Below are 27997 nucleotides of genomic sequence, written 5' to 3'. Positions count from 1 at the left end.
CAATGTGTATTTCTTATTCATAGTTGTGCTGGCTTCTGTCAAGATAAATTTTAACAAATACTACTTATATGCATAAATGCAGCATACTTGGGGCTGTTTTATGCATTGTAGGCTGTGTAGCACCATCTCTGGATTCTTTCCACTAGACCGTTTAACTTCCAGTTATGACAACAAAAATGTCTTCAGACATAGCCAAACGTCCTGTCAGGGAATATCACCACTCATATTTAACTGTTGCTAGATGGTCAAAACTTTTTAAACAGTTTTGATCCAACATTTATCAATTCTATTTGAAAATTTGCCTTCACCTTACATAAAGTTTTCATTTCAAATTACCTGATATATAAAAATGAAAGTTATGTTGAAAGCTTTGACACATTAAAGACATTGATGAAGATAAACTTATTGTCAGTATTCAATGAGATGTCCCCGCCTGGTAAGGTGTTTTGTATGTATTGCATTGTTTCTCCCCATAATTGAATTTTCCCATAAGCAGACTTGGGTGTAAAAGGTGACAATACAGGTTTCTCTTCTGTGTGAATATTCTCACATTCAAGAACTGGTAACTTCTCTCAGAAAGTTCATAAAGTCAGTTAGCATAGTGGGCTACTTGTGTTGTAACACAAAGAGATCACACATGAAATGGCATTTCTTACATAAAGTGTGAACAGAGGATTTGGGATAGAGTTGGAAAGAAATATGGTTTCTTCAATTCAGTCTGTCTTAAATTATGGTGAATTCTTCCCACCTATGGCTACTGACTCTATCCTAGGATTCATCTGCCCTTCAGTCCGAGAATGAGAAATCAGGGACAATTGCATATTTTTTTATTGCCTGGCCTGGAAGTAATGTTTATCATCTGTATCCACACTCCCCTGAATACAGACAAATTACATGGCTCTACACACATTAACTAAAGGCTGAGATTGCAGGCATGTGTACAAGACAAAAAAGGTGCTTGTAGAAAATACATACCTAGTTTAATCCATGCAGAATTTCCCATGTAAATTATCTCATGCCTACTGCAGTGTGAGTTTTTATTTTCTTGCTTTAAAAAATTTTTATTATTTATTTGTAATATGGTGAAATATACATAACTTAATATTTACCATTTTAACTATTTTTTTAGATTTCATTTTACTTTGTCAATATACAGTGTGGTTGATTATTGCGGCCCTTTACCAAAACCTCCTTCCCTCCTCCCTCTCCCCCTCCCTCCCAACCTCCTTTCTGTTTGCTTGTCTTATCAACTTCAAGGAATTTTAATTGTTGTGACTTCTTCCCCCGCTACCCAGGTTATCAACTGGGGCTCCTGGAACCACTCTCCAATACCAAGGGACAGTTGTGCATTTATAGGGCTTCTTCTTGATGTGAGTTCTGTGATGAAACATGACGTGATTTATGGCAAAACCTACTCCAGCAGTCATTACATAAGTTGAGATTTTCCCATGTGTGAATTTGTTCATATCTATTATGGTGAGTTCCAGTAAACTGTTTTTCCACATTCTTTACATTCACATGCTTTCCCACCTATGTGAATTTTTGATGGCTGCTGAGGTGTGGCTTTTTGTTAAAAGCTTTTCCATATTCTTTGCATTCATATGGTTTCTCATCTGTGCGAGTTCTCTCATGCCTTCTGAGGCCAAACTGTTCATTAAGTTTTTCCACATTCTTTACATTAATATGGTTTCTCACTGTGTCAGTTCTCTGATGAATGCTGAAGTATGACTTTGCTAAAAGCTTTGCCACATTCTTAATGTTCACGTGGTTTCTCACCTGTCTGAATTTTCTGAAGCCTGCTAAGGTGTGAATTTTGATTAAAAGTTTTCCTACATTCTTTACATTCATGTGGTTTCTCACCTGCGTGCATTCTCTGACGAATGCTTGTTTTAGTCCATTTTGTAATGCTATGACAGAAATACCTGAGACTGGGTAATTTATAATGGAAATTTATTTGACTTACAATTCTGGGACAGTTGCATCTGGCACAGGCCTCAGGCTGCTTCTACTCATGGCAGAAAGTGGCAGGCTACCAGTGGGTATGAGCAGATCACATGGCGAGAGGAAGCAAGAGAGACAGGAGGTGGCAGGGTCCTTTTAACAAGCTCTCATAGTAACTCATAGAGCAAGAACTCCATCATTACTCCCCCCGCCAGGGAGAACATTAATCCATTCATGAGGAATCTGCCTGCATGACTCAATCAGTTTCCAACACTGCGACAATGGGGATCAAATTGCCACATGAGTTTTGAAGGGGACAACCCATCCAAACTCCATCAATGCTGAAGTATGACTTTTTGCTAAAAGCTTTTCCACATTCTTCATGTTCTTATGGTTTCTCAACTATGTGAATTCTCTGGTGCTTGATACGGTGTGACTTCTGACTAAAAAGTTTTTCCACATTCTCTACATTCTTATCACTTCTCACAAGTGTGAATTCTCTCATGCTTCCTGGTGTCTGATTTGTGGGAAAATGCTTTCCCATAGTCTTTACATTCAGATTATTTCCCACTTCTGTGACTTATCTGATGAATGCTGAAGTATAACTTTTCACTACAATCTTTTCCATATTCTTAATGTTCACATGGTTTCTCACCAGTGTGAATTCTCTGATGCCTGCTAAGGTGTGACTTTCGATTAAAAGTTTTCCCACATTCTCTACATTCATATCGTTTCTCACCAGTGTGAATTCTCTGATGATTGCTGAGGCTCGACTGTTGGTTAAAAGTTTTTCCACATTCTCTACATACACATGGTTTCTCACCTGTTTGACTTCTCTGATGCCTGCTAAGGTGTGACTTTTGTATAAATGTTTTTCCACATTCAGTACATTCATATGGTTTCTCACCTGTGTGATTTCTCTGATGAATTCTGAGGCATGACTTTTGTTTAAAAGCTTTTCCACATTCTGTACATTCATATGGTTTCTCACCTGTGTGGTTTCTCTGATGAATGCTGAGGCTTGACTTTTGGTTAAAAGTTTTTCCACATTCTCCACATTCATATGGTTTCTCACCTGTGTGAATTCTCTCATGCTTCCTGATGTCTGATTTATAAGTAAAAGCTTTCCCACAGTCTTTACATTCATATGGTTTCTCACCTGTGTGATTTCTCTGATGAATGCTGAGGCTTGACTTTTCCCTAAAGGCTTTTCCACAGTCTTTACATTCATGTGGTTTCTCACCTGTGTGACTTCTCTGATGCCTGCTAAGGTGTGACTTTTGTTTAAAAGTTTTTCCACATTCTCTACATACATATGGTTTCTCACCCGTGTGAATTCTATGATGAATGATGAGGCTTGACTTTTCCCTAAATGCTTTTCCACAGTCTTTACATTCATAAGGTTTCTCACCTGTGTGAATTCTCTCATGCTTCCTGATCTCTGACTTGTAGGTAAAAGCTTTCCCACAGTCTTTGCATTCATATGATTTCTCACCTGTGTGACTTCTCTGATGAATGCTGAGCTGTGACTTCTGGCTAAAAGCTTTTCCACAGTCTTTACATTCATATGGTTTCTCACCTGTGTGACTTCTCTGATGAACACTGAGCTGTGACTTCTGGCTAAAAGCTTTTCCACATTCTTTACATTCATATGGTCTCTCACCTGTGTGACTTCTCTGATGAATGCTGAGCTGTGACTTCCGGCAAAAAGCTTTTCCACAGTCTTTGCATTCATATGGTCTCTCACCTGTGTGAGTTCTCTGATGAATGCTGAGATGTGACTTCCGGCTAAAAGCTTTTCCACAGTCTTCGCATTCATATGGTCTCTCACCTGTGTGACTTCTCTGATGAATGCTGAGCTGTGACTTCTGGCTAAAAGCTTTTCCACAGTCTTTACATTCATATGGTTTCTCACCTGTGTGACTTCTCTGATGAATGCTGAGCTTTGACTTTCGGTTAAAAGCTTTTCCACAGTCTTTACATTCATATGGTTTCTCACCTGTGTGAATTTTCTGATGCCTGCAGAGGTGTGACTTTCGGATAAAAGTTTTTCCACATTCTTTACATTCGTATGGTTTCTCACCTGTGTGAATTTTCTGATGCATGCAGAGGTTTGATTTTTGGTTAAAAGTTTTTCCACATTCTATACATTCATATGGTTTCTCACCTGTGTGAGTTCTCTGATGAATGCTGAGGCTTACCTTGTAGTTAAAAGCTTTTCCACATTCTTTGCATTCATATGGTTTCTCAGCCATGTGAGTTCTCTGATGAATGGTGAAATATGACTTTCCACTAAAAGCTTTTCCACATTCTTTGCATTCATATGGTTTCTCAGCCATGTGAGTTCTCTGATGTATGCTGATGTGTGACTTCTGGTTAAAAGTTTTTCCACATTCTCTAGATTTGTATGGTTTCTCACCTGTTTGAGTTCTGTGATGAATACTTAAGTATAAGTTTTGGCTAAAAGTTTTTCCACATTCTGTACATTCATATGGTTTCTCATGTGTGTGAATTATTTCATTACCACTGAAATCTGACTTTTGGTTAAGAGCTTCTCTGCTTTCCTTACATTCATATGGTTTCTCACCTCTGTGAGTTCTGGAATGAATGCTCAGGCTTGACTTTTGGTTAAAAGTTTTTCCACATTCCTTACATTCACATGGTTTCTCACCTGTGCAAATTCTCGAATGACTGCTGCAGTGTGACTTTTCTGGAAAGTTTTTACCACATTTATTACTGTAAAAGGCTTTTTCATATTCTTTACATGGTTTCTCACTTGTGTGAACTCTCTGACATACAGAGAGTGCAGACTCATGGCAGGAAGATTTTTTACATTCATTACATCCATCTGGTATTTCACCTGTGTGAATTCTCTCAGGATGGCTGAGTGAATTCTTACAGAAGCTTTTTCCACATTTAATACTTCCATAGTACATTTCTCCTGTGTGAGTTCTCTGATGCATTGCAAGGTCTGACTTCTGACAAAAAATTTTCTCCTGTTCATTGCAACCATAAAGCTTCTCCTGTATAGGTGTTCTCTGATGTGAGGTAAGGTATAATTTCTTAATAAAAGTTTTCTCACATTCAGCATATTTAAAGCGTTTCTCTCCTGTGTGCATAATCTGATGTTGAGTGAGTTCAGACTTTTTACAGAACATTTTCTCACATATATCACATTGAAAAGTTTTCCTTTCTATGTGATTTATTTCTTGGACAATGACAGCTGCCTTACTACATTCTTTCCCATATTTATTATACTTACAGGTGGTCTCATCGATATGAACCTTTTTATGTGTAAATATTGTTGGCTCTCTGTTAGAGGATTTCCCTTTTCCACTGTATTCTAAAAGCTGCTTCCCAGTTTGGATATTGGGATGCTGACTAAGATGCTCATGATGTCTGGGCAATTTTTCAGTTATATGATGGTCATCAGGTTTCTCTCCAGCAGGCATCTCATCAGGCACTCTAGGAAGAATTGCATTCTGACATATGTATAACTCCTCATGTCCCTTTCCTGAATACTTTCCATTATTTATAATCATATTTAAAACAAGATATGAACTCAAATAAAATGATTTTCCTAACACGACTCTCTCCTCAGCTGATGTGTTGCTGTTGTTGACTAAAATTTGCTGCAAGCATCTACCATGACTTTCTTGGTTCTTCTCCTCAAGGTCATCATCTATCTGGAAATCTGAAATGAGAAAAAGTAACTAATAATAAACCACACATACGCATATCTCATTGATTGTGCATTAAAGGTACAGAAGTGCTTTCCAATCCTAGTAACAAAGATTATATAAAAAAATCAATAATGTATGTTGGTTTCATGTGTTTATGAAATTTTTTCTTACTGACAACTAATAGTATACTAATATATTTTCTAGTGTTATGTCAAGGTTTTTCCTTCTTTGTTCATTTTTAAATTTTAATTTAGGACTAAATATTTGTTAAGAATTTTTATTTTCTCTCTACTCGTAGTTTTCAACTAAACATCTTTCATTTCTTTACACCAATTTCTCTCTCATTTTTACAACAATGGATGTCTCCTGCTGCTCTCATTATTTCACAATGAACATGACTAGATTTTCCATCATCAGCTACTGTCGGTTACAGAAGTGAGCCAATTTTTTATCACATATGCAGGAACATCACTGAGGATAAGGATTTTGCATTTATGTTTATATGCTGTACACTTCTCCCACAGAGAATGGCTATAGGAATGTGGAAGTTTCCCAAAGAATAAAATATCCTTTCCTCCACCATAGATAAAAACAGCTTCTTCCAAGTTGTTCATTTAACCTGACTTCCTCTGCTTCTCATAAACCATTAGAATAAAGGAAAATCAGTTCTCCAGCCTAGACACCCCTTTCTGTTCTAAAATATTTGGTTCTGCATCCAAGGCTGTTCCCATCATCTTTCAAATATGTTCTTTGACTCCTTCTCAAGTCAACTTGTATTCTATTACCAATTTCTGGTACATGGACCACCACTTGATAATTTATTTCTTGAGAAAGATCTGTTTTGTGCAGTGAAGTATTGGAGGTCTTCTATATTTGTCTCCTGCACATTTCTCATTTTGGTTGTTTTTCTAAATGATTTCCACAAATGAAACAGAAAAATGCTAAGTTTGAACTCCACTCCCAATCAACAATCTTATCCCCTCAACATGGAACCCTTAGTTCACATAACCTTGGTATGCAGAATCTCCTAGTTTTCCCTCAAAGTCAAGGACCATGCTTTCCATTCTCCCATGCAGGGTTCTCCTCAGCTTCATGATTTTTGACGTGGTGGTACAAGGCTCACTGCTGTACCTCTTTTCCTATTTTCTTAGTGAATTGCTATGTGATACCCTGCACCACTTTGGGACTCTGTGAAAAGTCCTCACCAGAACAAAGGCCCTCCCCAGATGCAACCCCTTGAACTTGGAATGCTGAGCCTCCAGAACAGACTTGTAAGAAAAAAGATTTTTTCTTTATAAATTACCCAGTTGCAGCTATTCTGTCAGAAACAACAGAAACCCGATACAGTATGAAAAAAATGTACATGAGAATTGAAGAACAAGCACAACTGAAAATGTTAAGAAAGCAAATAAAAATAAATGTCAAACAAGAGAAATTTAGGAATTAGAATATGGGTACATACAAAACAGATTCAGCCAAATAAAATATTGGGATGTAGGGCCGAGCCCGTGGCGCACTTGGGAGAGTGCAGCGCTGGGAGCGAGGCAACGCTCCCGCCGCGGGTTCAGATCCTATATAGGAATGGCCGGTGCACTCACTGCCTGAGTCCCACTCACGAAAAGGACAAAAAAAAAATTGGGATGTACATACGACACCCCACCTTGGACATTATGTAATACAGGATTGCAGGTGAGCCATCCTCAAGTCTGGGACTTGCAGAGGAAATTGCTATAAACAGCTGAACACTGCCAACATCTAATGGGCTTTACTTTTCTTGGCTTCTGCACTGTATGTGCTGACAAATATTGCAGGACCTGGTTTGGGCATTCTTCTATTGTCCATGGCTCTGCTCCTTTTTCTAACTTGACAATCACCTCAGCTTTGTTAATACAGTGTTATGTTAATGAGAAGTAATGTAGGACTTTGTAAAACTGCTAAGTCTGATCCTTGGAAGAATGGCAAAAGCTCACCTTCACATGTTGTGCAATAAAGAGGCCAATTTGAACCTCATGAGAGAGAGCATGTTTTCAAAAAATGTAATCTTACCAAAATACCATGAAACCCTATAAATGGTTCCTATAGTTATGAATGAAAAGAAACATTTCTCCTGAAAGTTACTGGGGAGTTTACTCACTCAGTGACACCAGGTTGCTGTAGGTCTCCAGCATCACATCCCTGTACAAAGTCCTCTGAGCATCATTCAGGTCCTGCCACTCCTCCCAGGTGAAGTCCACAGCCACATCCTCAAATGATACCAACTCCTGGAATGACACATCGCCCTCAACTCAATTCAACATTTCTGAGTCACATGATAGAAATCTGGGAGTTCACACCTCTGTGTGTGCATGTGTCATGTGTCATGTGTGTCTTATTTAAGATGACACTTTGCTGTGCTCCACAGAATGGGAGGAAGAAAATTCAAAGGACAAATATCCTGGTACTGTAATAAGATATCAATTAATAAAAATGATATTACAAAACTTAGTTTATACCTTAAGAAATATTCTTGTTGCTAGTGATAGAAGCGTGAATAAAATTTTTCTTTTCCAAGGAGAGTATAAACAGGCATGAAGATATAAGTATAAATGCACACCTGAAATACTGTGTTTGATGATGAAATTTAAACACAAATTCAATATAGACTGGCATAAGAAATAGAAAATATAGTTTTGTTTTGTATTCAGTTTGCACTTCACTGAAATGCCAAAGATGGTAAACTCTTCCTTGTAAACTGCTTGGTCTCATGAATATTAGGCAATAGGAAAAGGCCAGTCACAAGAACACAATGAACACACCCCACATTAGTGGAACTACACATAGCAGCACCGTGTCTGAGTAAATGATCTTGGGCAGCAAAAGGGAACAATATTGAAGCAACTAATTATAGAATGTTTCTGCATTTAAATATGGGACTTATTTCAAACAGCAAAACATTTTATGTAGTTATCGTTGATTTTTACCTACTTATGAATTAAAAGTACATTAAAAAGTCATTCCAAAATTTCCTTCCTATGTGCCAAAGGATTGCTTGTGTCTACACCAGGGTGTACACTGCAACTTTCTAAACCACAGGGAGCAAATAACATGGTTCTGTAAGTACATGACTTTATTTGTATTTTAATCATCATCCACTACAAGGAGAATGGAAAAGGCTTTTAGGGAGAGTGAGAGGGAAAAGGAAAACAAGTTTATAGAAAACCAACTACATTACAACATAGAGAAATAAGCACACAGAAGAGAGACTTAACACTGTCCGGAGCCAAAGAGCCCAGTCATAGCCTGCCCAGGGTCATGAAGACCTGCCAATAGCCCTCTGACACTAAAGATATAAATGCTGTGACCTTTCCTCCTTTTTCTCCTTCTTACTGCTTGCACAGCCATAGGCGTAGATCACCGCTGCTTTGCTTTAGATAGCTGAGAAATGTTCCATTTCCTGGAAAGATTTGCCCTGTGATTTCTCCCAGAAAACATCTGCATACTTCCTTATCTGCTGATTCCCTCCTGCTGTCTATATAAGCTATGACCTTCTGGCTAATAAATGAGACTTGATCAGAATACTGTCTTGTCTCCATTTCTCGCATCTCTTGTCCCATCCAATTCCCACTCACCCCTCCAGGGTCTGCGTTGAATATCCCGTGGGTCGGGACATTTTTGGTGCCCAACGTGGGGCACTGGATACAGGGGACACCGTGAGGAAGACGGCGCATTGGAGGGTCGACCACTGAAAATGAAAGAGTAAAACCTTGGTCTGCCACGGGAACCTGCTGCGTCAGGATAAGGTGAGTAAGCGCGCCCGATAATGGGACAAGATTTAAGTTGTCATGATGTCTACATAAGACAGTTACAAAAAGCTTTAAAGACACGAGGAGTAAAGGTTAAAACAAGTGACCTATTAAGATTTTTTGATTTTGTGTGGAATCTTTGTCCTTGGTTCCCAGAAGAAGGGACTATTAATTATAAAAAGTGGTCTCGAGTTGGAGACGCTTTACAGGATTTCTATGAGACTTTCGGGCCAGAAAAGGTCCCCGTTACTGCCTTTTCCTATTGGAATTTAATCAGGGACATGATTCAGCATGGGGAAAAATCCCCAGAAGTTTCAGAAACTGTGGCCCAAACTGAAAAAAATATTAAAAGCCAGTTCCAAGACTGACCTCCGAAATCCCTCTCCACCGCCTAGGGAGGACGTAGATCTAATCTCCCTAAAAGATGAGAGTGAGGAGGTCATGGCAGCCGGAGCCATACCTAAGAGATCTAAAATTATCCACTATTAAAATTCCAGGATGATAAGGAGGCACAGAATCCTGATCCCTCAGGAGTTGACTGGGGCGATCTGGACACAGGCCGATGAATACCATGCATCATATGATGCATTTTTGGCTCAGCCCTTGTCATGCCCTCCCCCTTACAATTTGCCCTCCGCTCCCACGGTGGTGATGGTATCAGATCCTTTAAAATATTTAGAGTCAAAAGTTCAACAATTAGGAAAACAAATTCTCTTAGAGGAAAAGCTCTAGGTCTTAATGACCAAACTTCAAGAATTACAAACAAAACATAAGAATACGACATGTCAAACTAAAGCGACTGGCTATTGCCCTCCATTAAACAACAAGTTAGCCCCCGCCACAGAAAGAGCTCCCATTCATGTAGATCAAAGTCTTTTTGACCAATTTGAGGCCTTCCCAGTATCTGAATCTGTGAAAAACGTGGGACGAATTACCCACAAACATGACAGGCTAGGATTTAATGTTATCAAAGAGCTAAAAGGCGCCATTTCCCAATATGGGCCCACAGCGCCTTATACCCTTCCTATATTAGAATCTGTGGCTGAAAGCTGGCTCACTCCTATAGATTGGAACACCCTTGTCAGAGCCACACTCTCGGAGGGTGATTACTTACTCTGGAAGTCCGAATTTTTTGAAAACTGCAAAGACATTGCTAGAAAAAACCTTCAGGCTGATAAAGATTGGGGTCTTGATATGTTGACCGGCTCCGGTGACTATTCTAGTATTGAGGAACAAAAAAACTATGACCCAGGTCTATTTTCCCAAATTCAAACAGCCGCTTTAAAGGCCTGGAGAAGGCTCCCAGCTAAGGGGAATTCAAGCGCTTTGCTTACAGGAGTAAAACAAGGGCCTGAAGAGCCTTTTTCAGATTTTGTTAACTGGCTAATGACAACAGCAGATAGGTTGTTAGGCAATGCGGATGCGAATCTTGATTATATAAAACAATTGTCTTTTGAAAATGCTAATCCTGCATGCCAGATGGCCATTAGGCCCCACAAAAATAAAACTGACCTTCAAGGATATATTCATCTTTGCTCGGACATTGGCCCCTCTTATCAACAAGGTCTAGCCATGGCCACAGCCCTCAGTGGACAAACAGTAAAGGATTTTTTCGCTAATAAAGGCCAAAATAATAAAGGTTGCTTTAAATGTGGCAAGCCTGGCCATTTTGCTAAAAACTGTCAGGAATACCAGACAAAAGCCATAGTCACCAAGCCTCCTGGACTTTGCCCACGATGTAAAAGAGGAAAACATTGGGCAAATGAATGTAGATCCAAAACTGATGCTCAGGGAAATCCCTTACCACCCCCTCAGGGAAACGGGAAAAGGGGCCAGCCCCAGGCCCCAAACCAAAGTGGGGCTATCAAGTTTGTCCCAGCCAACAACAATCCGTTTCAAACCTCACTAGAGCAACCCCAGAGAGCACAGGACTGGACCTCTCTTCCACCTCCTGCACAGTATTAACTTCTGAAATGGGACCTCAAATTTTAAATACAGGAGTCTTTGGTCCATTGCCCCCTGGTACTTTTGGACTTGTCCTAGGTCGCGGCTGTTCAATATTCAAAGGGCTACAAATTTTTCCCGGAGTAATTGATAATGATTTTACTGGAGAAATTAAGCTTCTGGCCAAAGCAACTACTGACATTGTCACGATTCCACAAGGAGAAAGAGTAGCCCAGCTTATCCTACTTCCTCTAGTTAAAACAAATAATAAAGCCCAAAATATTGTGAGAGGTACAGGTAATTTTGGATCCTCAGATGCTTACTGGGTCCAACAGATTTCCCGTCAAAAACCCTCTCTTACCTTATGGTTGGATGGTAAACAATTCACTGGCCTAATAGATACTGGGGCTGATGTTACAATCATTAGACAAGAGGACTGGCCTGCCACTTGGCCCCTTTGTGATACCTTAACCAATCTAAAGGGAATTAGACAAAACCGCAATCCTAAGCAGAGTTCTAAATTTCTTACATGGACAGATAAGGAAAATAATTCAGGTCTTATTCAACCGAATGTCATCCCTTACTTGCCTGTCAATCTTTGGGGCAGGGATCTGCTCTCACAAATGAAAATAATAATGTGCAGCCCTAATGAAATAGTTACAGCACAAATGCTGGCTCAAGGATATAGTCCAGGCAAAGGTTTAGGAAAACAGGAACAAGGTATTTTACAACCCATTCAGGCAACTGGCCAACTTAATAAACAGGGCCTTGGAAATTTTTGATTTCAGCCATTGACAAGCTTGTACCCCAAAGGCATGCTGATCCTATAACTTGGAAGTCAAGTGAGCCCATTTGGGTTGATCAGTGGCCATTAACCTCGGAAAAATTATGTGTTACCCAACAGTTAGTACAGGAACAGTTACTGGCAGGACACATTGTTGAGAGTAACTCCCCCTGGAATACTCCTATATTTGTTATTAGAAAAAAATCTGGAAAATGGAGACTGCTTCAGGACCTAAGAGCTGTTAATGCCACAATGGTAGTTATGGGTGCTTTGCAACCTGGCTTGCCATCCCCAGTGGCAATTTCTTCAGGCTCTTTTAAAATTGCTACAGACCTCAAAGATTGCTTTTTCACCATTCCCCTACATGCTAGTGACCAAAAACGTTTTGCTTTTAGTCTCCCCTCCATAAATTTTAAGGAACCCATGAAATGATACCAATGGCGGATCCTGCCCCAAGGAATGGCCAATAGTCCTACATTATGCCAAAAATTTGTGGCTGCAGTCATCCAACCAATCAGAGATCTGTGGAAAGATATGTACATTATACACTATATGGATGACATTTTACTTGCTGGTGATTCAAAAGACAGGGTTTTACAATGTTTTATCCAGCTTGAAAAGCAACTAGCTTTAGCAGGTTTACAAATAGCTCCAGAAAAGATACAGTTTCATGATCCCTACACTTTTTTGGGTTTTCATATGATGGGACGCAAAATTACTAACCAAAAGGCTTCCATCTGCACAGATCAATTACAAACCCTTAATGATTTTCAAAAACTTTTAGGCAATATAAATCGGCTCCATCCATATTTAAAACTTACTACTGGAGACCTAAAGCCCTTATTTGATATTTTAAAAGGAAATCCTGACCCTAAATCTTCCAGATCTCTCTCTCCAGAAGCACTGACTACATTACAAAAAGTAGAAAATGCTATTGCAGCTCAATTTGTCTCTTACTTGGATTATACCCAACCCTTAACGTTTATTATATTCAATACGGCTCTTGTCCCTACTGGGCTATTTTGGCAGAACAACCCTATTATGTGGGTTCATTTACCTTCATCACCAAAAAAAGCCTTGCTTTCTTACTTTGATGCTGTTGCAGATTTAATTATATTAGGTCGAGAAAATAGTAGAAAGTACTTTGGGCTTGAACCACACAAATTAATCCAGCCCTACACCCAACAACAGGTCCACTGGCTTTTAAAAATTCTGATACTTGGGTAGTGGCTTGTGCCTCTTATGAAGGCACAATAGACAATCATTATCCATCCAATAAACTTATTCAGTTTTGTAACTTACACACTTTTGTTTTTCCCCGAGTTACTCGTAACTCGCCGGTAACAAATGCCCTTTTGGTTTTTACTGATGGTTCATCCACAGGGACTGCAGCTTATACCATTAATAATCACACAGTCCGCTTTATACTTGTTATACTTCTGCCCAACTTGTGGAGTTACAAGCTGTTATTCAGGTTTTTTTAACCTTCCCAAATCAGGCCCTCAATCTTTATACTGATAGTGCCTATTTAGCCAATTCTATCCCCCTTTTAGAAACAGTTCCCCAAATCAAACATACCTCCACTGCCACTGAGTTTTTTTGCAATGCCAAAAACTGATTCAACAAAGACGTTTGCCCTTTTTTATAGGTCATGATAGAGCACATTCCAACATCCCAGGCCCTCTCGCCATGGGAAACAAATTGGCTGATGCGGCCACTAAAACAGTGGCCACCATTACCGCTGATCCTGTTACACAGGCACAAACTACTCACTCCCTTCATCATATTAATGCTCACACACTTAGGTTAATGTTTCAAATCACTAGAGAACAAGCTAGACAGATAGTTAAACAGTGTCCTTCCTGTGTTACACTCTTGCCTGTTCCCCATTTGGGAGTTAATCCTCGAGGACTTGTCCCAAATATGCTTTGGCAAATGGATGTTACTCATTTATCAGAATTTGGTAATCTAAAATATGTTCACGTGTCCATAGACACCTACAGTGGGTTTTTGCTTGCCACTTTACAGACAGGAGAAGCAACCAAACATGTTATTGCTCATTTGCTACATTGTTTTTCAATCCTGGCAATCCCAAAACAGATTAAAACGGACAATGGCCCTGGCTATACCTCCAAGGCTTTCCAAGATTTTTGTGCTAGATTACAAATTCAACATATTACAGGCATTCCCTATAACCCTCCAGGCCAAGGAATTGTTGAAAGAGCCCACTTATCTCTAAAAACTTGCCTTGAAAAAATAAAAAAGGGGGAATGGTACCCCATAAGAGGCTCCCCCAGGAATTTACTAAGTCATGCCCTTTTCATCCTTAATTTTTAAAATCTTGATGTCAACAGCAAATCAGCAGCTGACCGTTTTTGGCATTCTGAGTCCCAATCACAATTTGCCATGGTCAAATGGAAGGACCCCCTAGATAACTCCTGGAATGGCCCAGATCCAGTTTTGATCTGGGGTAGAGGTTCAGTCTGTGTTTTTTCTCGCACTCATAACTTGGCCAGATGGCTTCCAGAATGGCTGGTTAAACAAGTTGATCATAACCTCTCAGCCAGGGATTCAGTAGATCCCTGAGAATGCCTTTTTCTTTTCTTTTCCACAGGGGTCATGGCAACCAGCATTTTCTTCTTGATTGTTGGTTTGTCTGGTCAACTGCCCAAGGTCCAGTCTGGCTTTGGAGATCCTGGACTCGCTCACCAATTGGTGAACAAACAGTACGGAAAACCATGTGATTGCAAGGGTGGGACCGTTTCTAGTCCTCCTATATCATACATATCTGTAGTAGATTGTGACACCCATTCAGCTTATTTGTCCTCATCATCTCCCACTTATAGTTGTGTTGAGAAACCTAAGTTCATAGCCAGCAGTGGTGATAGCCTTAAGCCATGTCCTTGCAGCACGTTTGCTGAATCTATGCATAGCACTTGTTATTCTTCATACCAATTGTGCATTTCTGGAAACCAAACATACTTCACAGCCACCCTGATTAAAAATTATGCGGGGACTTTTGGATTGGATCTTGCAGGTCCCCCTTCTGCTGTTGGGCTTGCCTCAAGTATGCCCAAGCCTCTTGTACAGGTTCAGTAGGTCAACCTGTTTGTTGGTCCACCACTCCCCTCGTTCACATATCTGATGGAGGAGGCCCTCAAGACCAAACTAGAATTCTAAAAGTGGAAACAAAAATTCAAGAAATGCATGACATTTTGTTTCCTCAACTTACCTATCACCCCCTGGCCCTGCCCAAGAACAGGGGTGATTTAGGGCTTGATCCTCAGACCTCCAACCTTCTTTATGCAATTCATAAGTTGCTTAATGCCACCAATCCTGACCTTGCTCAAAATTGTTCGCTCTGTCTGATAGTAGGACAGCCTGTCCCTGTTGCTTTTCCCGCTTTGTCTTTTAATTATTCTGATGGTCATCAGTGTTCATTAACTTTCCCTTTGCAGGTACAACCTTTACAGTTTTATAATGCTACTTGTTTCATTTCCCCTTCAGTTAGTAATAGTTTTGAGGTCGATGTTGGGTTTGCTACATTTGCAAATTGTCAGTCATTTATCAACATTTCTACTTCCTTGTGTTTCCATAACAGTTCAGTTTTTGTCTGCGGTAGCAATGAAGCTTATACCCAATTACCCACTAACTGGACAGGGTTATGTGTTTTGGCTCTCCTTCTGCCTGATGTAGATGTTATATCTGGGAGCGAACCCGTCCCTGTCCCTACTTTTGAGCATATAGCTGGAAGATCTAAAAGGGCTGTACAGTTTATTCCTTTACTTGCTGGTTTGGGAATTTCTGCAGCAGTTGCTACTGGAACTGCCAGTCTCACCCATTCTCTATCTTAATATACAAAATTGTCTACCCAGCTGATTTCGGATGTACAAGCCCTTTCCCAAACTATACAGGACCTCCAAGACCAATTAGATTCCCTGGCAGAAGTAGTCTTACAAAACAGAAGAAGTCTCGATTTACTAACTGCAGACCAAGGAGGTGTTTGTTTAGCCCTACAGGAAAGATGCTGCTTCTATGCCAACAAATCCGGGATAGTTCGAGACCATATCAAACAACTGCAAGACGACTTAGAAAAGAGAAGAAAACAACTGGCAGAAACCCCCCTTTGGACTGGGCTTAATGGATTCCTGCCTTATCTCTTACCCTTTTTAGGGCCGCTTGTGGGCTTGCTTCTTTTGCTTTCTTTGGGGCCCTTTTTACTTAATAAAGTCACAGCCTTTGTTAAACAACAAATTGAGGCTATTCAGGCAAGACCTATACAGGTCCATTATCAACGCCTTGAGATGCAAGAACAAAGTGGTGCCTATATACCACCACATTCACCTTAACAAATGCTGCCTCTGTGTGCTGAACTGGATAGCCAAAGACGGGTAAGAGGGTAAGTCCCCCGCACCACCCTAAACAAAAGGCTGCCATTAATGGCAACCCATTTCTATGATGGGTACCGTACTCAGGATGGGTTGCCCCAACCTAAGACAGGCACAGTTCCCGAGAGGATCTCTTGGCTTGAAAAAATAAAAAAGGGGGACCTGTCTGGAGCCAAAGAACCCGGTCATAGCCTGCCCCGGGTCAAGAAGACCTGCCAATAGCCCTCTGACACTAAAGATATAAATGCTGTGACCTTTCCTCCTTTTTCTCCTTCTTACTGCTTGCACAGCCATAGGCGTAGATCACTGCTGCTTTGCTTTAGATAGCTGAGAAATGTTGCATTTCCTGGAAAGATTTGCCCTGTGATTTCTCCCAGAAAACATCTGCATACTTCCTTATCTGCTGATTCCCTCCTGCTGTCTATATAAGCTATGACCTTCCGGCTAATAAACGAGACTTGATCAGAATACTGTCTTGTCTCCATTTCTCGTGTCTCTTGTCCCATCCAATTCCCACTCCCCCCTCCAGGGTCTGCATTGAATATCCCGCGGGTCAGGAATTAAAAGTACATTAAAAAGTCATTCCAAAATTTCCTTCCTATGTGCCAAAGGATTGCTTGTGTCTACTGCAACTTTCTAAACCACGGGGAGCAAATAACATGGTTCTGTAAGTACATAACTTTATTTGTATTTTAATCATCATCCACTACAAGGAGAATGGAAAAGGCTTTTAGGGAGAGTCAGAGGGAAAAGGAAAACAAGTTTACAGAAAACCAACTACATTACAACATAGAGAAATAAGCACACAGAAGAGAGACTTAACACTATCAAAAAGAAAGAGGTAATGAAAAAGCAGAAAAAGAATGTGGTAGTAATTTGCTGTGCAGAATTTTAAAAGGAGAGTTTTACTCTCAGACTATCTACATAAGCATAGCTAGTTATGTCCTGGAACTGCAAAGCAAAGTTTGAAAAATGGGAGAAAAATATAAAGAGCAAAAGTGAAACAGACTTGAATACATAATACTTGAAATATCTCTGGAAATGTCCAGGTGGCAATTGGATGTACAATTCCAGCATTCAAGAAAGTTAAGCTGACAATAAAGATTTGAAAAGTATCAAAATTTCCATGTTATCTGAAGACATCAGAGTGAATGAACCTGAGGCTGAAAGTTTAAAAAGTACAGAATCTGCAGAAACACTTTATATTTAAATGGAGTATAGAGGGGAAGAAAGAGTGGCATTACATCATAATATAGGGGTTACTTCTCCCAGAGGATAATTCTTAATGTGTACGTGCCTTACAAGAGATCATCAAACTATGTGACACCAAACCTAATAGAACTTCAAGGAGAAATAGAAGAATCCACCATCAAAACTGGAGATTTCAACACTCTGTATCAAAAATGAACCAATACGGCAGACAGAAAACCATAAAAGACATAGTTAAACTCAATGACATGATCTGGATATAATGGATATCTACAGACTACTTCTTCCAACAACAACAGAATAGACATTCTTCTCGAACTCATATAAAAAAATCACTAAGACCATATTCAGATTCACATAACACACTTTAGGAAAATTAAAATAGTAGAAACCATACAATATGTGTTCTCAGACCACAAAAGAATTGAACTGGAAATCAGTAACAGGGCAATGACTACAAGATCCTCAAATAGAGTGGGACTAAACAACACACGCTAATACATGGGCTAAAAAAAAAAAAAAAAAAAAAAAAAGACCACAAAAAAAAAACCCAGAAGAAAAATTTAAAATATTTTTAATAAATGAAAGTGAAAATGGGGCTGATCAGTTATCTCAGTTGGTTAGAGCACCACCTTGTAACGCCAAGGTCAAGGATTTTGATTCCCATACTAGACAGACACTGGAAGGAAAAAAAAAGAGAAAATGACACCAAAGAGCTAATTATGTTGAAAGGAAGCAGAAGAAAATAAATACAAACTAGAACAGAAATAAAATTGAAAAGGAAAATCTTGAGAAAAAATAAACATCTAAAAAACTGATTCTTTAAAAAGATCAATAAAATTGATAAGCCTATAGCCAGGCTAACTAAAAAGATAGTGAACACAAGACAGAAATTACTATTATCAGAAATGAATGACATCAATACACATCCTACGGACATTAAACAACTAATAAACACAATGAATAACTCTGCACACATTTGACATCCTACATGAAATGGACCAATTCCTTAAAAGACAGTTTACCAAAACTCACACACACCCAAATACACAATGTGAATAGGCCTGTATCTATTATGAGTATTGAATAAACAAATAATAACATTCAAAACAGGAAGCACCTGGCATTCATGTGTTTACAGGAGAACGGAAGCCAACATTTAAGAAAGAAAATATACCACCTTCCTACAATATATTGCAGAGAATAGAAGATGAAGTACTTCCGAGATCATTGTAGGAGGACAGCATTACCTTAGTACCAAAACCAAAGATATTACAAGAATAGAAAACTACAAACTGTTTTCTCTCATGAACATACATGCAAATAAGCTCAATAAAATATTAGCAAAACTAATCCAACAATGTCTAAAGAGAATTACACACCATGACCAAGTGGTATTTATCCCAAGCAGGCAAGGGTGGTTCAACATAGGAACATCAATTAACGTAATCTATAACATAAAAACACTAACAAGAAAAAGCAAAAAATCACACAATCACATCAATAGATGCACAAAAAGCATTTGAAAAAATACTGCATCCATTAATCATAAAAATTCTCTTTTAAACTAGGAATAGAGGGGAACATCAAAACTTGATAAAGATTATCTACAGTAAACTGCACCTAACATCATCCTTAATGGTAAGAATCTCAAAGCTTTCCCAGATAATCAGAAACAAAGAACGTATCCTCTCATCACTCCATCAACATCATACTAAAAGTACTGGGTAGTGTAATAATGCAAGGAAATAAAATAAAATATTTACAGATTGGGAAATAAATAAATAAAATTGTCATTAGTTGCCGATGATATGATTATCTGTGTAAAATATCCGAGAAAGTAAATGGAAAACTTCCTGGAATTAATTACTGATACACCAAGATTGCAGGATACAACATTAAAATACAAAAGTCAATCACTTTTCTATACCCCAGGAATGACCAAGTGAAATTTAAGACAAAAAACACAATACTATTAACATTAGCAACTCAAAAAAGAAAAAAGGAAGTTCAAAATCATCTACCTCATAAGAAATTAGCATCAAGAATCCATTTTGTAAATGCCTACATTTTAAAAATGCCTACAACTAAAAAACTAAACAAATAGTCTGATTAAAAAATAAGCAAAGGTCTTCAACAGACATTTCTACAAAGATGATATACCAATGTCTACCAAGCTCATGGAAAGATGCTTAACATAATTAATCACTAGAGAAATGCAAAACCACAATAAAATATCATTTCACACCTAATAGAAAACAAAAAGTATTGGCAAAATTGGAAACTCTGTACACTTTATATGAGTATATAAAATGATGCAACCCCTATTAAAAAAGAAATAGTACAGTGACTTCTCAAAAAATTACAAATAGAATTACCATATGATTCATAAATCCAAGTTTTGTATATATATCCAAAATAATTAAAAGCAAAATCTCAAAAAGATATCTCCATACCTGTGTTCAGAGCAGTATTACTCACAGAGTTAAGAGGAGTAAGAAACCCAAATGTCCAGCCATGAATGAATGGATAAATAAAATGTGGTATACAAATACAAAGAAATAATATCCAACCTTAAGAAAGGTAATCTTGACATATGCTTTAACATGGAACCTTGAGGACATGATGAAAAGTGAAATAAGACAGTCACAAAATGACAAGTATTGTATGGTCCCACTGATAGGAGTCAAATTTAAAGAAACACAAAGTAGAATGGTGGTTGCCAAAGGCTGGGAAAAGGGGTAAATTGGCCGTTGCCATTTAATGGATACAGAGTTTCAATTTTCCAAGATAAAAAACATGTGGATATCTCCTGCACAACAGTGTCAATATACTTAAAACTACATAAAGTTTAAGAAATGATTCAAATGGCAAATTTTATGCTATACGCTTTTTGCCAAAATTGTAAACAAATTCTTTTAAAAGCCAATAGATAAACCAAAATAAAATACTGTTTAAAAATTAAATAATTGATAAAAAGTTAGAAAATAAAAAGCAGAGGATTAAAAGGCAGTTGAGGCAAATACAAATAGAAAATAGCAAAATGGCATACTTAACAATGATTAGTTCAAGTGGAATTGCATTAAATATTCTACTTAAGTTAAAGACTGTCAGATTTGATACAAAAGTAAGATCCAACAATATGTTGTTCAGAGAACTACACTTGAAATACAAAGAAACAGACTAAAAGTAAAATAGTGAAAACATATCTACCATAGCAACACAAATTGTGAAAAGCTTAAGTGGAAATATCGATACCAGCAAAAGAATCTTCAAGACAAATTATATTACTAGAAATAAATGGAACACTGAAGGATGTGGGCCACACTACCACCTCCCATGACATGGAAAATGGAATGGATATGTCACCATCTCAGGGTGTGCAAAAAAAGAGACTTTTGGGAACAAAAGGAAAAGTGCTACCTGGCCCCCTCTCTCTGTCAGTGAGAAAATAAAGAAGGATGTTCAATTTTCAAACAGAATTTAGAGAAAATATGAAGGAGTTAGGACGTGCTGAGTTTGAAATAAAATTATCTTTCCATCCATTTTTCCAAGAAAAATATTTTCAAACTGTTTTATGGTAAGGATCAAATCCATTGTTTTCCAAAAAAGACAAAAGACCAAAAATATTTCTAGCTTTCTAAGTACCATTGGATCTGACACATGTGCATAGTAAACAATAAAACTTCTAAGGAAACAGCCACCTCGGAGAGAAGGGGAGGTCAGAGAACAATGGACCTGACTCAGAATGTTTGAGGGTAGCATTGGTCTAATGGATTTTAGCACAATGGAAACCTGTTTTTATGGCAGTGAATACACCAGAAAATTTCCTTTATCAAAAGGCCAGAGTCAGAAAAATGTAAAAAAAGAAGGATGTTCGATCCCCTAACATATAATAACCAAAAATACGTAAAGAAAGACAGTCAACTGCAAACCCAGCCATTCAAGGAAAAGAGATATTGACAGAATGGTGAGAGCCTAGAGGATGCAGTGAAGAGGCACAAAGCATCCTTTCCAGGGACCAGGACTAGGCCCTAATAAAATACTAAAGCAGGTGCCTGACAGGAATATGTAATTACTCAGACAACTGCCCTCAGGGTGCTGCCCCTTCTCACCAACCCTGTCTGAAGAAAAGTGCACACATGGTCATGCCTGTCTGTTTACTGTAAGCTGGATGTGTGTTAAAAAGATGACAGGACCCTGGAGCTTGTTTAGTTTGGCTTTTTGCCAACTGCACAGTGGTAGAATATTTCAAGGGCTCTTGAGAGGGGCAAAGTATATTTTTGCATGCAGTAGAAATGTATGGTCAGAGATCAGACAGTGGTCTACTCAACAGTGCTGCAAAGTCTTGCTACTCCTCTTATTGACAGGTGGAACCTAATTGCCTTCCCCTTGAATCAAGGCTGGTCTTAGTGATGTGCTTGACTAAGAGAATACACTGGAAGAGATGCTTTGGTATCTGAGTGGAGATAACAAGAATTCTTGCAGCTAGAATAAAACACAATCTGTAAGGAAGTTTAAAAACATGATTGGTCTTATTGAACTACAAACAGATAACTGTATATTAATAAAAACTACAAATAGAATCACTGATGTAAATGTATAGAAGCAAAAGGTAGACATTATAAAAATTTGTACTTTCTGTTTTTATTATTTCATGTCTTTTTACTGACCGTTGTTCAAACACATCCCAGTCACTCCTGAAAGCTTTCTCTCCATGGACTCCTAAGGATGCTGGAGCTCCACAGGTGCTGGCTAGAAGCATAGGTCACCAGGGATTGAATCTCATAGCCCAGCAAACATTACCTTCAGGTTTTCACAAGAATGATATTTCCGGCAGAACAAAGTTATAGTCTTTATGAGTACAAACATCTCCCCCTATACTAGCAATGTACATAGAAATTAGAACAAAATGAAAAAACCAAAAAAACAAAAGTTGCAGGAAGTAACACAAGATAAATTAGGCCCAAGAAACAGTGAGGAGTCCAGGCGAAATCGCATTTTGGTGGCTTGTGTCAGTGGTGGGGTGGTAGTGATAACCCATGTAAGAGAAGAAGGGGAAATGGTTTTAATTTTAGATTTGTTGACCTTAGGTGACATTATTTTTCCTGGCAGGTGGCTGGTGCAGAGATCTGAACCCTTGACCTTGGTGTTAAAACACCATGATCTAAACAACTAAGCTGACAAGCCAGTCCCTTGATGTGCACTTTGAATAGCTACAAGCAAGCATTCAACAGCATTCAACCTATGATCAAAAGACTAGGGAAGAAGCACAACCTGGAGAGAAAGAAGAGTGCAAAATGCAGAGGACTGATTCAGTGAGAAAGAATTTCACATGAGAAGAACAGGGCACAGGATGAAGCACTGCGATAAGCTATGTTATAAAGAAGAAAGTAGAAGAACTCAGGAGAAAACAGCAAAAACCATCAGTGCAGTCATGAGAAAAATTAATAAACTAACACAGAGGAATCTCCAGGAGAATATCATGAACAGTAGTTCAAAATGTAGCAGAAGACTCAAGCTAGAAAAAGAATAGAAAATAGTCATTGGATTTGACGATAACTTAGGTTATCATTCTAAGTTTTCCTGTGACTCTAGTAGTCTTCCAAAGCCATCTGGAACTAAATTTATTTTAGAAACTTTATAAAAAGCTTACTGAGCAATTGTACCTTAGAACTAGGTAACCATTTCCACTGCACAAGGTAAGAAATGTTTACTTCCAGGTGAGCAGTGAAAAACTTTCTAATATTGATGGTGTTTCAGAATTTGGTGCCACCAACTCCTCACATCCCAAGAGAATTTGGCAGATTCTCTTCTCAGGTTCCACTCCAGTCATGTAAACAAGGTGTCTGCCTTTTTTCCATGACATCGCAAAGACCAGAGAAAAATTTTTATACAATTTAGATAACTCTGCAGTCTTACAAACGTCTATATCTACATGCCAACTTTATCTTATGAATGTACATTTCTTTCCAGTTGAGTTTTACCTGTACTTTTTCAATTTTGATTTATGCATGCCATAAAGCTCACATAATACAACAAAAAAAGACTGAGTAATAAATAACCAAAAAACTTACCAGAGATTTATTCATCTTTTGTTGCTCTTGTAAACCCATAGCACACTCTGGCAGCATAGCTGGGAGAAAAGAGAATGGAGTGGATTAAGGAGAGTACGGTTGTGGCTTGGCTCTAGATTCTCCTTCCCAAAACTACTTATTAACTGAAAAAGACAAATAAACAAAAAGCCTTCCTGTGAGAGAACAGTCCTTCATGCCTCAATAAGAGGCAACAACACCCCATTAAAGATGCAGCTACAGGGCCGACCCCGTGGCTCACTCGGGAGAGTGTGGCGCTGGGAGCACAGCAGCGCTCCCGCCACGGGTTCGGATCCTATATAGGGATGGCCGGTTTGCTCACTGGCTGAGCGCAGTCACAAAAAAGGACAAAAAAAAAAAAGATGCAGCTACAAGTACATTAATAGCTACACATTACACACACAATTTATTTTGGGGTCAATGAAAACATACATAGCCTACTGACTTAGCATGAATCGATATTACCTAAACATATAACTTAATACCTTAAACCAAAGAAAACACATTATGACATCACTCGAATCAGTGTTGTAGAAATCATTTGGCTGTATTAACTGTTACCCTATTAATATATTAGGTTCACACATGACTCCAAAAAAAGTGTTTCCATTACAACACATCTTCCTTTTACATACCTAAATATCTGGATAGTGTGCATCTTGTAACCCAGCACATGTTGCCCATGATTACACAGGTAAACAAAATACACATAATCTATATTTCTTCTGGTACACTGAACTTCCTGTACCCAAGCCCTCATAGAGCATGCACTGACAATAAACTAGTCTCTGTCATAGGACCTGCTTTGGACACTGGCCCATTAGAAAATGTCCTGCAAACATAGATTTGAAAAGTACTGGCCATTGGTGCTTGCCTCTGAAACACAGTCATACTGTGAAGAAGGCTGGGGAGACACAGGGCCCATCCAAGCGTCAGCACAAACCACAGGACATGTGAGTGTAGCCATCTTTAACCAAACAGCCTCAGTCAAGGTACCAGGTGACTAAATCCACATTTGTAATCAAGGGAACACTAGAATGAGAACTTGCCAGCTAAATGCACCCCAAGATGTGAATCCATAGAACTTCAAAAACAATAAATAAATAAATAAAATAAGATGGCTGGGTTTTTTAAGCCATTGAGGTTTGACCTGTTTCTTACAAAGCAAATATTGAATGATACATCTAAGTCCCCCAAACTCAAACATATTTAACCAAATTATGTGGGGGAGAAAGTCTTAAATTACAAGTCAAATACATTCAATATACCTTCACAACTACAGGAAGAAGTTTTGAAAAATCACAATGAATGTTAACCACATGTATTTCAGTGAAGTTTCTAGCTCTAATAGAGGCTATGTAAATAATAAAAAACAATTATTTGCACATCAGTAAAGTAAGCTATAAATTTTGTTTTGTATTGTTTTTTACATCACATACAAGTTGTTTACTCTAAAAACATACAACATAAAAAGGGTGTTCCTTATAAGTGAGTAATGCACTGTACCAGGGTACTTTCAAAAGTTTGGGGAAAAGGGCCTGCCTGTGGCTCACTCGGGAGAGTGCAGTGCTTATAATACCAAGGCCACAGGTTTGGATCCCATATACAGATGGCCAGTTTGCTCACTGGGTGACCGTGGTTCTGACAACACCAAGTCAAGGGTTAAGAACATATTACTGGTCATCTTTAAAAAAAAAAAAGTTTGGGGAAAAAGAGAATGAAAAGAGAATAAAAATCTTTCCATGAACTTTTTGAAGCACACAAGCATTTTAATTACGTTTAAGAAATTGGTTTTGAGTAGAAGGGAAGTGCAATCTAATTTTCCCATTTCAATCATGTAAAATTGCCCCCAATATATTCCTGCAAAAGTTCTGATTTTATAGAATAGTTTACCGACATTACGTGGGAAATACATTATTTACCCTTTGAGGTGACATAATCCAAAGAAAGTACTGGAGTTAAAAAAGGATAGAGATGTTTAAGGCAATGTATGTTACAGCAATGTTTGCTCTAAGTTGACTTCAGCATTACAAAAATAATCTCAAAAATGAACAAAAACTTGTTTTGACTTAAATGTGGCAAAATGGAAAATGCTACCCAGAAAGTCAGGATGTCTAATATCAACAAATCATGTAACCCTGAGCAAGTCACATTTCCTCATATCCAATTATTTTCACTTTTCTTACAAGGCAGAAATATGGGGAAAACCATTCCTGAATGACCAGAAAAGGACAATGAAAATAGAGAACCATAAGCACATCTCTAGATGCCAAATTTGGCCATAGGCTGGGTTTGAGAGCTCAGACACTGGGAACAATGAGGGAAGATTGAAGGAATGGGAGTGTGTTCAGAGAGCACTGCAGACAGATCCTCTCAGCTGGGACAGGTTATTCCTGCACCCCACAGACACCTTCAAACCCCCTTCAATAAGTAACACCTCCTGGGTCCTTGCCTCTCTTTCTCAGTCTAATTCACTTCTCCCTTCTGACAGTTGGCCCCAACCTTTTGATACCATCCAATCTCAGACAGCTACTGAGTGATGTATCATCACCAACTACGGTGCGCTGTAAGCACTAGACACAATCACTGTTTAGACTGTGCAAAGATGGGATCTTCACCTTTCTAGGACTGAAGCAGTACTGAGAGGGTTCCTTCTACAATGATGCTCCCCCAGGTGGGATTCCTATTCACAGGACACCGTCCTTCAAAGTTTGTCCCCTCCTTCACTCCAAAGAAAATGGGACCAACATTCAGTGCCCCAATCTCCTTCCTAGAAGCCACTGTCTTGGAAACAAGGTTGTGTATCAACTTCTGTAAATTCAAACCAGCAGGCCGGCTGCAAATGGCAGGAGGGACCAGAAACGTGACCTCCTGAAGAGACACCGAGACACCCACGACCACAGCAGCCACAGAGTGACATTCTGCACACACCTCACAATCCCAGATTCACCTCTGGGATCTGGGGCATCACACTAACGTCCACACGCTCACGGTACAGATGGTGAAATGAACGTCCCATAGGTCGGTACCAGGTTCCTGATGGCGGAGCTGGAACGTGACCTCCCCACACCTCCCAGGCTTGCTGTCTTCACACACACACACCCACGTTCCCATTGCCATCTGGGACCTGAGCCCCCATCCTGGGACATGTGGAACCGGCTTCTGCACACCCGGCAGCGCCATCCTCTGACAGAACCATCTGGAAATCTCAGCCCGGGCGCCCCTTCCCTGGCCTGGCCCAGGTCCGCGCTCGCGCCGCACATCAGGCCCCGACCGCCCGAGGCCCGTGGCTCTTCTGCCCCCAAGTGCCGGGACACCGTCCCACTCTTCAGGGCCTCCGAGGCCCGCCGGGCTCCTTTTTCACCCTCGCACCCACCATCAGGACGCACAATCCAACCCCAAAATCTGAGGAGCAGCGTGAGGAAAACGGCCGCGTCTGGAATTTCCAAACAAAAGATGGCGGTGGGGCAGAGACGCACATGCGCAGAAGAAACCCGGAAGAGCCCTTCCCGTAGTCCTGCGCAGGTGTCGTCATTACAGGACGAAACTACATTTCCCAGATGGCAGAGCGAGAGGAGCCCCACAAGTACAGAAGGAACTTGGAGCAGCTGTTTAGTCCTCTTGGGCTGGTGACGTCACTAGAGGGCGAACTACATTTCCCACAAGCCTCTGTGGTCATCCTTTAGGGACCAAAGGAGAAGATTTTGTTTATTTTCTCGGCAGGGACTCTTGCTACCAGGAGAAAAGGACCTGATGGATCAAGACTGGTCTCTTTCCACGTTATTACGAGGTAGAATTCTGATTCTTTACTAAATCCTGGTTTGGGCATTGTGAGAATAACGGGGAAATTCAAATGTGGGCCAATTACCGGATGATATTAATAAGTAATTTCACTTTTCTAGTTGTCATATAGGTATTGCTATTATAGAACCCACGTTTATTTTTGCAGATGCATTTTAGAGGATGAAAAAATCATGCATCTATTTTCCTTTAAATGGTTAAACAAGTGAGAAATTAATATGGTAGCTGTCTTCCAAGCCATTAGAAAATGTTTGTTCTCATCCAATAAACTAATATGTCTTCAACGGATTTTACTACACAGTTGGAAAAGGTTTGTCCCTCTCTCCCAGATAGAGAACTGGTTATTATTACAACCTATTGATGTGACCCT

The 27997-nt window shown here is 39.3% G+C and overlaps 1 protein-coding gene across 4 annotated transcripts; it reads right to left on the bottom strand.

Annotated features, from left to right (window-relative positions):
• Positions 1-1933: 1933 nt before the first annotated feature.
• LOC134364683 (zinc finger protein 420-like) lies at positions 1934-27278 on the bottom strand. 4 transcript variants are annotated; one of them, XM_063080734.1, is made up of 4 exons: positions 27203-27278; positions 23809-23867; positions 7759-7885; positions 1934-5635 (listed from the first exon to the last, which is right to left on the bottom strand). In XM_063080734.1, the coding sequence occupies exons 2-4, from the start codon at positions 23863-23865 to the stop codon at positions 2574-2576; spliced, it is 3246 nt and encodes a 1081-aa protein (XP_062936804.1). In that variant the 5' UTR covers positions 23866-23867; positions 27203-27278; the 3' UTR covers positions 1934-2573. The 4 variants fall into 4 exon arrangements, with proteins under 4 accessions (XP_062936804.1, XP_062936802.1, XP_062936806.1 ...); XM_063080732.1 differs by lacking the exon at positions 27203-27278 and adding an exon at positions 26929-27194; XM_063080736.1 differs by lacking the exon at positions 27203-27278 and adding an exon at positions 26758-26912.
• Between the last annotated feature and the right edge of the window lie 719 nt (positions 27279-27997).

The sequence above is a fragment of the Cynocephalus volans genome, chromosome 16 (assembly GCF_027409185.1).
Source record: "Cynocephalus volans isolate mCynVol1 chromosome 16, mCynVol1.pri, whole genome shotgun sequence".
In the NCBI taxonomy this organism is placed as follows: domain Eukaryota; kingdom Metazoa; phylum Chordata; class Mammalia; order Dermoptera; family Cynocephalidae; genus Cynocephalus; species Cynocephalus volans.
The sequence above is the reverse complement of the archived record's forward strand: the minus strand, read 5'-3'. Positions and strand labels throughout refer to the sequence as shown.

Excerpts from the sequence above, each read along its gene's own strand:
- LOC134364683 (XM_063080732.1), bottom strand. The coding sequence starts at position 27,025 with ATGGTTCTGTCAGAGGATGGCGCTGCCGGGTGTGCAGAAGCCGGTTCC. Across the intron at positions 7,886-23,808 it reads AAAAGATGAATAAATCTCTG|GAGTTGGTATCATTTGAGGA; the intron begins GTAAGTTTTTTG and ends GTGTCATTCCAG. Across the intron at positions 5,636-7,758 it reads CAGCAACCTGGTGTCACTGA|ATTTCCAGATAGATGATGAC; the intron begins GTGAGTAAACTC and ends TTCTCATTTCAG.